Consider the following 10,194-nt stretch of genomic DNA (forward strand, 5'->3'; position numbering starts at 1 on the left):
TGCCATATCGCGCCATCGGCCCCTCTGGCCAACACCAGTAGGCAAGTAGGGTAAAGTGTCTTGCCCAAGGACACAACGACCAGGACAGAGAGCCCAGGGATCGAACCAGCGACCTTCCGGTTACAGATGCGATTCCCAACCCCCTGAGCCACGGTCGCCCTGAGAACACGTCTCGACTGCTCTAGAGTCCAGTGGTGGCGAGCTTTGCACCACTGAATCTGACGCTTTGCATTGCACTTGGTGATGTAAGGCTCAGATGCAGCTGTTTCCATGGAAACCCATTCCATGAAGCTCTCTGTCTCTCTAATCTGAAGGCCACATGAAGTTTGTAGTTGTTGACTTCTGTGCATTATGTTCCTCAGCATCTGCTAACCCTACTCTGTAATTTTACATGGGCTACCACTTTGTGGCTGAGTTGCTGTTGTTCCCAATCGTCTCCACTTTGTTACAATACCACTAACAGTTGACTGTAGACTATTTAGTAGTGACAAAATTTCATGAGTGCATTTGTTGCACAGGTGGCATCCCATCACTGTACCACTCTGGTAGTCACTCAGCTCCTTAGAGTAAGTCATTCTTTCACAAATGTTTGTAGAAGCAGTCTGAATGCCTTGGTGGTTGATTTTATATACCTGTGGCCATGGAAGTGATTGGAACACCTGAATTCAGCGATCTGGAAGGTTGAGTGAATACTTTTGTCATTAAAGTGTATAAGACTGCCTTAAAAAGGAGGTTTTGAGAAATATCAGACCTCTAAAATGGTCATATATGTATGATTTCATAGTAAGATCACCCAACAAGGTCAAGCCTGGTTGTCTTTACCTTTGGAGTATCATCTGCTCCACCCTACACGTTGACTGTGCGTAAAGTGCCTTGCAAAGGGATACATCTAAATTGCTGACTTTTTAAATATTGGATCTGAAAAATAATAAAATACTATAATTAAAAAGAAAAACAATTAAAATAATACCAATACTGGTGAAAACAAAGGCTATCTGAACATTTTTGAGCAACAACTCTGGAAACTAGCTGAAAATAAACTGGATCAAAAATTTAATTACAACTCATGACCAATACATAACTAGAATTCTAATGTGATAAAAATACAGTGATGTATTTATGTAGAGTAAGTACAACTACAAGTACTGTAAAAGTCTTTTTATTCAACATTTTGTTTCAAGGCTTTGGGAAAGAAGAGGGGAATGGGGGGGATTTATCAATACTTGGGGAGGCCCTCTACTTAATAAAGTCCGACCAAGGGCAAGAAAATGTATAATAAAAATGTTGGCTTTGTTTACACTCTGTTTTGGCTTTCAAAACTCGCCCATAAAGTGTGTGTGTGAATGTTCAATTACTTCTACACTTGCTTAATTAATGATAAACAAAATAAAACTACAAATAAGAAGTCAGCCCTTTCATATTTTCCTCCCATGTCATATTAGTAGTAGTTGTAGCGTCGCGTTTAAGACTGAAGTCTTTTGTGTCCTGTGGAGACAAAGAAAAGCTGAGGTACAAAGTCGGCAAATTTTGGATGAATCTTTGCATCGGTCTCGTCCACATATCGAATGCGACTGGAAAAAAAAAACAGGAACTGAGAGAAGAGGGGAGAAATCCAACTTTTTCTTTTTAGTCAGTCTTGAGGGCGAAGGAAGAGAAGCTTTTCTATGGTCCAGAGTTTAGAAATTAGATTTGCACTCTGTGTTAGACTGACCAACAACGATAACTTTCTGGCTGACAAGAGGGCTGACGGAGGAAAAGTTCTCAAGGATAATGTATGGGAGAAAAAAAAAAGCAATGGGATCATTAAGAGAAAGACTAGGACTTCTTGGAGTCTTGTGTGTTGCGTTTTTTGAGGTCACTCAGGTCCACTGGCGTGAAAGCTGCAAGAACGAAAAGGAAAGGAGTAGTTAACCGGCACGGCCTTTACCGATTTCATCTTTTAGTGTGACAGAAAAATAAATATTTGCTGGAACTTACAATGTAAGTTAGGATTTGGGTTCTTCTCGACATACTCCTGTGGTCCACGGTCATTCCGGTCACTATTTTGTGTTGATCTTATGTCTCTGAGCACGCACTGCCAGGCTGCGAAATAAGCAAAGACGAATACGTTTTACTTAACGATGCATCTGAGCTGTGTGCTGGCATTTTCTAACTTGCAAAGCATTATTTCCAGACCTTTTAAAGTGCTTCAGTGTCGGAGTGTGGAAAATGAATTTTTGCCATCTTAAACCATCATCACTAAAGTCCTTTTAACAATGTTTTGGAAGTAATCACTGAATTTCAACTGTGGTCTGTGTTCACTAACAAAGGATGAGGAGCTACATTCCTGTTGTCTTACCATTTTATTTTACTCCTGTACAGTTGGCGTGGAGCACCTATAATTTCATTGTACATGTACAATGATAATAAAGGGCTATTCTATTCTATTCTATTCTATTCTATTCAAGCCTTTTCTCAGACTTGAAGGGCATTAGAGACCCACAGAGTTTTCCTTGTTTGCTGTGACATAAAATATACTGGCAGGTGCCTGCAGATGAATGGTAAACAAATCCTCCAAACACTGATTTTTTATTATTGCATAAATTGTGGCAATCTTGCGTTGTCATCTGGTGCAAACACAAATACCAAGGGCTCAACCATTCAGCCCCTGCACCATGACTGGCATGACTGTGACTGGACAGCTGGGTAAAAAGCACACTGCAAGAATTTCTTTAGTGTGTGCACAACCTTAAGAGTGTCCGTTTAATGGTACAATACAGCTTATAAGTGTCATGTAGGCGTTTATTGTTATGTCCAAGGACATGCATGCTACTCTTGGTCACAGATCTGTCACAGAGATCTGGTGCACAGCAAACAGGACACAATAGACGAAGAATTCCTTTCAAGCAGAATAAAAATTTCCACTGTTTGTGTTTCTCCTCTATGCTTTTTGATCTGTTTTCTTTGTGTTTGTTTTGTGTGTGTCTCTCTTTTTGGAGAAGTCTTCAGTGGTTCCTTATCCCGATCAGCATGCACAGTGTGTGTTTTGAGGACTACACTCAAGTGTGTCTTTGTAGCATATGCATTGGCTTAACTCTCATAGTCCTTCTCTTTGTTTAGCCACAGAAATAGTGGACAGGCTGCCAGCTGGATCCCGTTTCGTTTATTGCATGTGGATAGGCAGATCAAGACTTAAAAATGGCTGTCATTCCACATTACTGTGCTGATCTATAGGTGGCACGCAAAGATACTGATGTTCTGCAAGACAGACGATGGGTTTGTAGGCCTCAAAGAGACCTGGCAACTTCTGATGAATAATACTAAACCATGAAATTTAAATGACCAGCTTTGACAACAATGAATACAGACTAACCAGTTACAAATACTGCTCGTAATAAGTGTCCTTTGCATTGTAGAGACAAACATTTAACAAAAAATGATCAAAATGCAGTTTCATTTTTAATATAATCAGCTTTCATGATTTAGAGGCTGTTTAATTTAATGTCTTGTGTAACCAACTTGCTATTTGTTACCCTATTAAGTATATGATAAATAATCTACTGTTATAGTTGCACAGTTTATAGTTAACTGAAAAGTAACCATTTTAACTCAACCTGAATGTGTCTTAGGTTCTGAAAGAATCTTCCTTTTCAGAATTAAATTCATTTGACAGGCAATTCAGTTTTAGTTTTCAAGGAGCTGCATTTAAAATCCTGGATGTTTTCATGAAGAGAGTTTGGCACATCATTGTTAGACAGGCATACTTACTGTCGTGTATAAAGCGCACATTTTCTTCATGTGCCGGGGTGAAGAGCTCCCCACTGTTAGTAGGGGATCTGGGGCTTGAAGTTCTCTTGTAACTGTTCACCATCCTGGGAGCTGATGAGCTTCAAAAAACATGGAAACGTTCAAATTAGCACCACAGCACACAGTCAATTCATCTTTTACTCTAAACTAAAGCTACCGCAAAAGCACTAATTAAATGTGATCACGGGTGTTTAAGTGCTTGTCTTTGGTCAAACCTGGTCATTCTGTTTGGAGTCTGTACTTGCTCCTCGCTCCTCTGTGGTGAGTGGAATATAAGTATAAACAAACGTCCAGAAGTCCTCAGCTCAGTCCTGCCAGTAAATAACAGCGACTGGGTAATTAATTCCCACATGACCTCAGAAATAGTTTTTTCAGCATTGGTTACTTTTAAGCTAACTGTGTAGATGGTAGTAATTCTGGTTAGTGGTGTTAGCTAGCTTCTGGCTTAACGCTCTTAAAACATAGTCAGTCATCCGATGAGTTCCGGTGACATTAGAGATATAACGAGTAAATCATTGTTGCTGAGATTAACTAGTTGTAGTAAAGCTAATGTCAGGCAGGAGTTTGAAAATGAGAAATATTGACGTTAGCTAAACAAGGAGCCATTGTTTACGTTTTGAGTCCAGTAGCTTCAGCAGTGTTAGCATCGGCTTACAAACCGAAACCCAGCGTTTTAGCCTTCCACTGCCATTAAAAACCATTGTATCTAAACCAGTTTGTATTTTAGAGATACGCGTGCCCCAGCAGTTATGTCTGTGGGGGCAAATAACAACATATTTTTCGACACGAGAATTTAGCATGTAGTTAGCTGACTGCTGAGTTTCATTGTCTTGTCGTAACGTTAGCTTGTAACAGCTACAATTTCATTCATTTCACTAGCGCAGGATAGGTATTAGAAAAAACAAACATCAGCGCAATAGTGTATTTCCAGATGCACACTGAACGAGAGATATTCAACAAACCCGTGTTTAAACACTCCTCCGGACGTGGCTGTATGGCGTTAGAGCTGGCTAAAACGTTGCCAATGCCAACCAAACATTTCCGGGAAAACAAACGGAAGTGATCCGTCCAAACCAGGTGACTCAGGCAAATAAAAAAACAGGAAAAGCAAGCAAACAACAAACAAACAAACAAAAACGATGTTGGTTTGTTGCAGGTAATTATTACTATTAATATTATTATAGGCTATTTTATTTATTTATTTTTAGCACTCATTATCCACAGCACAGAGCAGAGAGAGCGGAGAAATAAAACACAAGTGCTGGTCCAGGCCCCTGCAGCCTTTCAACAGATGGATTGCCCGGTCAATCAAGTGGTTGCTCTTCATTTAAGAGTTGCTGTTAAAGTGCTCATTTAAGTGTTCCTCTGAGTCACTGTAAAAGTGTAAACAAACAAACAAACAAATCCTCAAGCGTATCTTAACCCTTGCGTCACAAGGTTGTGAGTTAGTTAAATACCAGATAGTAGCTTTCTAGAAAATGCCAGTGATTGAAGTACTTTACTAGTGATGGCACAAATAACTCTATGAACTTTGTAGTTCTTGTAATGTAGTTTCATTTTCCTTAGAGAGACCACAACAGAAAGTCAGTCAAATTAATAAAAGGCTTCTTTATTTATGAAAATATACAAAAATAATAACTGAGCAAAAACATAATAAGACTTACACTGCTGGCATTTATATTCTTATACCTAAATAAATGAAAGTAATGCATTAGGGGAAACACTGCAGGGTTACAAAGCTTGTACAAGCTTGCGATTTGGTGATTTTTTTTTCTTTTTGATTGATGATTGACCGATACTAAAGTATCAGTATCCATTTTTATGATCCTCTTACTGCCCAGCAGTAAAGAAACTCTTTCTATGAGACACAATTTTCAGAGTTCATCCAGCAATGTAAAAACTGCCTAACACTAACACATCAGATAAATAACCCAAACTGAAATAATCCTGAAAGTCAAACATTTCTCCAGACAGTTAGACTATACGTGACAAGAAAACATGTTTTGCTTCCACGTTCCATGTTACGCCATAGTGCTGAAACTGGTAGTATGACAAATATACACATAAAAAGAAAGTCAAATATAATGAAATTAAATAAAAAATAACCACCAGGAAAAAAAAAAGCTTACTGGAGTATCGCTTTGAGGCAATAATTTACAACAATACACCTGCAGGTGTTTGTACTACAGTTTTGAAACTAGCAAACACAATCTTGCTTTACGGGATCGGTCGTGAAGTGAGCTGTGGTGGAAATGTTCTGCTCCGGCTCCTCATCTTCTTCTTTCTGTAATCTTTGTTTGCTTTCCTTTGGACCCGCCCGGTATCCAATCAGACGCAGCCAGTCTCAAACAGTTTGGCGAGGTCTTTGCACTCTGGGTCGATGAGGTCTGCGGGTTTCTCTCCACTTTCATTCTCTGCCTCTGTGCTGGCGCCCATTGATAGCAGATATCTGAGTAGAAAATGAAGTACATATTGATATTTATACATATTACAAAAGTGCATGAATACATGCCATCATTAATCATTAGTGCATCTAATTTTTAAAATAGATTTTAGATTTGTGACATTTGAATATAGAGTCAAGTTTCAAAGTTGTAGTGGTGAATCTCTGTTAATTCCCTTCCCAGAAATGTTCTCCACTTCAGCTAATCTGATGCTTCTTTCATGCTGAATGCTGTGCACTGTGATGATGATGGTATGATGGTGATGTCACTTTTTCATGTGGGTGCTGCTTGTTTATGCCAGCATCAGCTGTCACATGCAAACTACATGGGTCATGTAAAAATAGGTTTTGTCTGCAGAGTTTATTTTTGTAGCACATTTGTATATACTACAGGTGCAATGGTTAACACATTTCCTTGGCAAGCGAAAGGTTGCTGGTTCGATTCCAGCTGGAGAGACAAGTCCCCTTTGTGCTTGCATCAGAAAGGGGATCTAAAGCTCTGTCGAATCAAACATGCTGAGCTATGGGCTGTGGCGTCCCCTAGTGGCAAGAGAGTAACCGCTTCTTTTTTTCCCTTCTAATAACCCTCCAGCTTCTCTATATTTACATCAGTGTACACTTTTGGTTAAAAAGTCACACGTTACCTGGCAATTTCTGGATAGCCGTCACTGCAAGCCATGTGGAGCGGCGTCCAGCCGTCCTCGTCTCTCTGATGGACATCGGCGCCATATTTGACCAGCAGCTTCACCACCTCCAGGTTCCCCGTTAGCACAGCTTCATGCAGTGCTGCCATACCTGCACAGTGCAGTAATAATCAGTTCCCTTACAGCCAATGCAGTTAGCACAATTTTAACATCAAAGCTCTCAGTCATTAGTGAAGCTAGTACTGCTTTTACCAACAACAATAATATATATATATACATATATTTTAAGAAACTTTGGATGTGAGTACCTGCAGATAAAAAACAGAAAATCAAAGCTGTGGAGACATTGCTCACCTGAGTGGAAAACTGTATCCACACGAACTTTCCTTGCTCTCATGAACCGACCAATCTGCTCCAGATCTCCCCGTCTAACAATATCCTGGAAGATGATGTCATTGGGGAAGTGCACTGTCCTCTTGGCAGGTGTGACAGGAATTACAGGTGCAGGCTTTTCCTGTGCTTGTGTGCCACGTGTTGAGCTGTACCGTGACCCTTTGCTGTATGAAGGGACGTATGCTGATGCAGGCTTGTAAGTGGACGTGTGGTGTGACGGGGTGTAATATGTGGTGCTGTACTGTGTCGGTTTGTACTTTGATGCGGACGTGTATGAAGATGTGTACGGTGGCGGTGTGTAATATGAGGGGGTGTACTGGGTGGTAGTGTGGTAAGTTGGTGTGTACTGTGAGCTGCGTGCGTACGTAGACGCCGGCACACGGTAGCTGTACTTCATGCCTGCAATGGTTGCAGCTTGTCTCCCTCTAGTCTTTTAGATCAGGAGGAGGGAAGTGAGAAATCCAAGGGAATGCAACAATCCAGTAAAAAGACCAGTATCCTTTGCTCTATGACCTATTTGTCCCCAAATGTCCTTTATCCTTTTTCTTTATAGCCAGAGCAGTTCCTGTGAGCACTTGTCAAATCCTTTACTTTGTTCTGCTCTGTCCACATCCACTTCTTTTCGCTTGTGTGGTCATCCTTTTTCTCACCAGATGCTCATTTCTCTTGCCCAAATTACAATTTAGCCGTTGCACAGTATTATTTGCTGTTGCACAAGGCTGCGCTCTTTTGGGAGCAAGCAGGAGAGGATCCTTTTATATCCTCTGTAGTGCTATTTCAAGGTCCAATATCCAGTGACTTCAGCTTACAAATGAGTGGCCCTTGTGCGCCTCCTCCCACCGTGTGGTCACATGGCCACTAACACTGCACTCACCAAGGGATCATAAAAAATGTTGACAACCAAAATGTTCTCCTCACCCGAGACTTAAATGTTCCCTCGTAAACATCGAAACTATGGTAAACATGATTGGTAAATATTGCCCCGAGGAAGAAGACTGGACCTCAGTGGCACGTGTGATTTCCCAATCATGCAGTCGATCTGTCTGCTTAAATTATATCTTATGGTGCAGTGTAATTGTAGATATACTAGAGTCATTAAAAATAGTGTTTTTACTTTGTGTGCTCTTGTTCTTTCTCATATTACCCGTTGACCTAAAGGACACCTCGTGCTTGCCCTTTGCACCCAGACTAGATAAACCATCTTCTGAAGAGGTCGCATGTGGGCGTGTAGCCATGACCAGCTGAGGAGGCAAATGATATGTAACCTCTTCCCGCAAATGCCACTAAAAAGGTCACAAGGTTAAAAGAAATGCAGCTATTTACAACAAAACATCTGCTAAAAAGTGTCAACCAGAAAAGCTCCCTCAACTGGAAGCACGTAAAAACCCACGAATTCAGACTGTAAGCAGGATGTTTAAATGTGGACCAGCAGGCTCACACCGTGGAGTCAAATGCATACTGTATGTGTAAAATGGTGGTGGAATGCTGTGGTAGTGGGCCCAGCTGTCCAGATTTCCAAGTGGGGCAGAGCTGGTTATAACTGGTTCACAAAACCTTTGGAAGTGAGACTTGGGCATTTCACAGATGCTGCCAGTGTAACAGAGGAACGAGCTGATGGATGCCATCCTCTGGATTTTGATTTTCCAAGGTCGGCCATTCAAGTTGCACACGCTTGAATGTTTGGGCTTCATATTTTTGCCATTTTTACACTGTGTATAATTCAGTTTTTCATTTTCACACACCATCAGAAATGCTTTAAAGTGGCTAAATATAGAAAACATGTTATTAGAACATCACACAATATTTAGGAACAGTCTTTAAAAAATCTTTCCATTGAGGTTGTACACAACTGGAGGAGGTAATAATCAGTTGTGTAATAATCATGTTATTCATCACTTCTTTCTTCTTCCTACTGATATCTAAAGTGTGCGTGTGTGTGTGCGCACAAAAACAAAGAAACTTCAAACACCCGTTAGTATCTGAATGTGCCAGCTGCCAGGTTTCACCGTCTCTTATGGCACTAGGGGGGCGGGGGGTTCAAGGGTGTCCCTGAACAATAATGATGCCCCTTCCAGCTTCTCCTGCTCTTGCTATGCGGCAGTGTTCTCACCAGAAAAAACAGGCACCAAATGTCAGAGTGAGGTTTCACACTTTATGACTTCTTGCTATACATAGAGTCAGGCCGCCTTTCCATCGCCTACCTGCTCTTTAGAGTTCATGTTATGATCTGTCAAATTACCAACAAGTCAGAGCTGAAAACATTCAGGAGAATGGAAAATGGTAAACACTTTCCACAAGACTGATGGGAAACAGACTATTCTTATCTTCTTGTCTTTTTAGTTCAGTGGCAAAATTTATATGAGGTTGCCCCCTCCCTAGTAGAACCTCTTAGTCCCTATAAATAATATGCAGCAAAATAAAATAAGTGACGTTCCCTTGGTTCAGGGAGATTGTGCAGGAATTGTGACCTAAAATGATCTACTAAAAGAAATCAGACCTCTGCCAAGGCAGAAAGCTCATTCACTGGGAACAGTAATTAATTTTAAATATATTTATTTTGTTTTCTTTGTTCTTTTTGAGCATAATTTAAGAAGTTTGTAGTATATCAACATCTGATTGGACAAACATTGTGTAGGAGTAGGTAATGGAAAATAGGACACTGGACATAAATAAGTTGAGTTATTATATAATATTACACCAAAGCAGCTCATTGTCTGCTTTGCATTCTTTCTGAAAATGCTACCTTTAAAGATGTAACACATTTTGGATTTAAAAGAAAGGCAGATGTGAGGTCAGAGGTCAAACATGACATGATACTTGGATGCAAACTATGATGTTATATTTAGAATCTCCATATACCAGTATTATTGCCTAAAAGCTGCCAATAGAAAGGCAGCAGAATTTTAAACATAGTTTTAAAGAAGACAT

The 10,194-nt window shown here is 40.3% G+C and overlaps 2 protein-coding genes across 2 annotated transcripts; both read right to left on the reverse strand.

Annotated features, from left to right (window-relative positions):
• Window positions 1-1,143: 1,143 nt before the first annotated feature.
• mcrip1 (MAPK regulated corepressor interacting protein 1) lies at window positions 1,144-4,872 on the reverse strand. Its single transcript, XM_005940831.2, has 5 exons — window positions 4,749-4,872; window positions 4,002-4,097; window positions 3,748-3,866; window positions 1,978-2,082; window positions 1,144-1,880 (listed from the first exon to the last, which is right to left on the reverse strand). Exons 2-5 carry the CDS (start codon window positions 4,007-4,009, stop codon window positions 1,816-1,818), a joined length of 297 nt encoding a protein of 98 aa, XP_005940893.1. The 5' UTR covers window positions 4,010-4,097; window positions 4,749-4,872; the 3' UTR covers window positions 1,144-1,815.
• Window positions 4,873-5,374: 502 nt separating this feature from the next.
• Window positions 5,375-8,016, reverse strand: LOC102309157 (protein phosphatase 1 regulatory subunit 27). Its single transcript, XM_005940832.3, has 3 exons — window positions 7,228-8,016; window positions 6,874-7,024; window positions 5,375-6,235 (listed from the first exon to the last, which is right to left on the reverse strand). The coding sequence occupies exons 1-3, from the start codon at window positions 7,661-7,663 to the stop codon at window positions 6,115-6,117; spliced, it is 708 nt and encodes a 235-aa protein (XP_005940894.1). The 5' UTR covers window positions 7,664-8,016; the 3' UTR covers window positions 5,375-6,114.
• Window positions 8,017-10,194: the final 2,178 nt, after the last annotated feature.

This window comes from Haplochromis burtoni, unplaced genomic scaffold (genome assembly GCF_018398535.1).
Source record: "Haplochromis burtoni strain Fernald_Lab_line unplaced genomic scaffold, NCSU_Asbu1 Contig_294, whole genome shotgun sequence".
NCBI classification, from domain to species: domain Eukaryota; kingdom Metazoa; phylum Chordata; class Actinopteri; order Cichliformes; family Cichlidae; genus Haplochromis; species Haplochromis burtoni.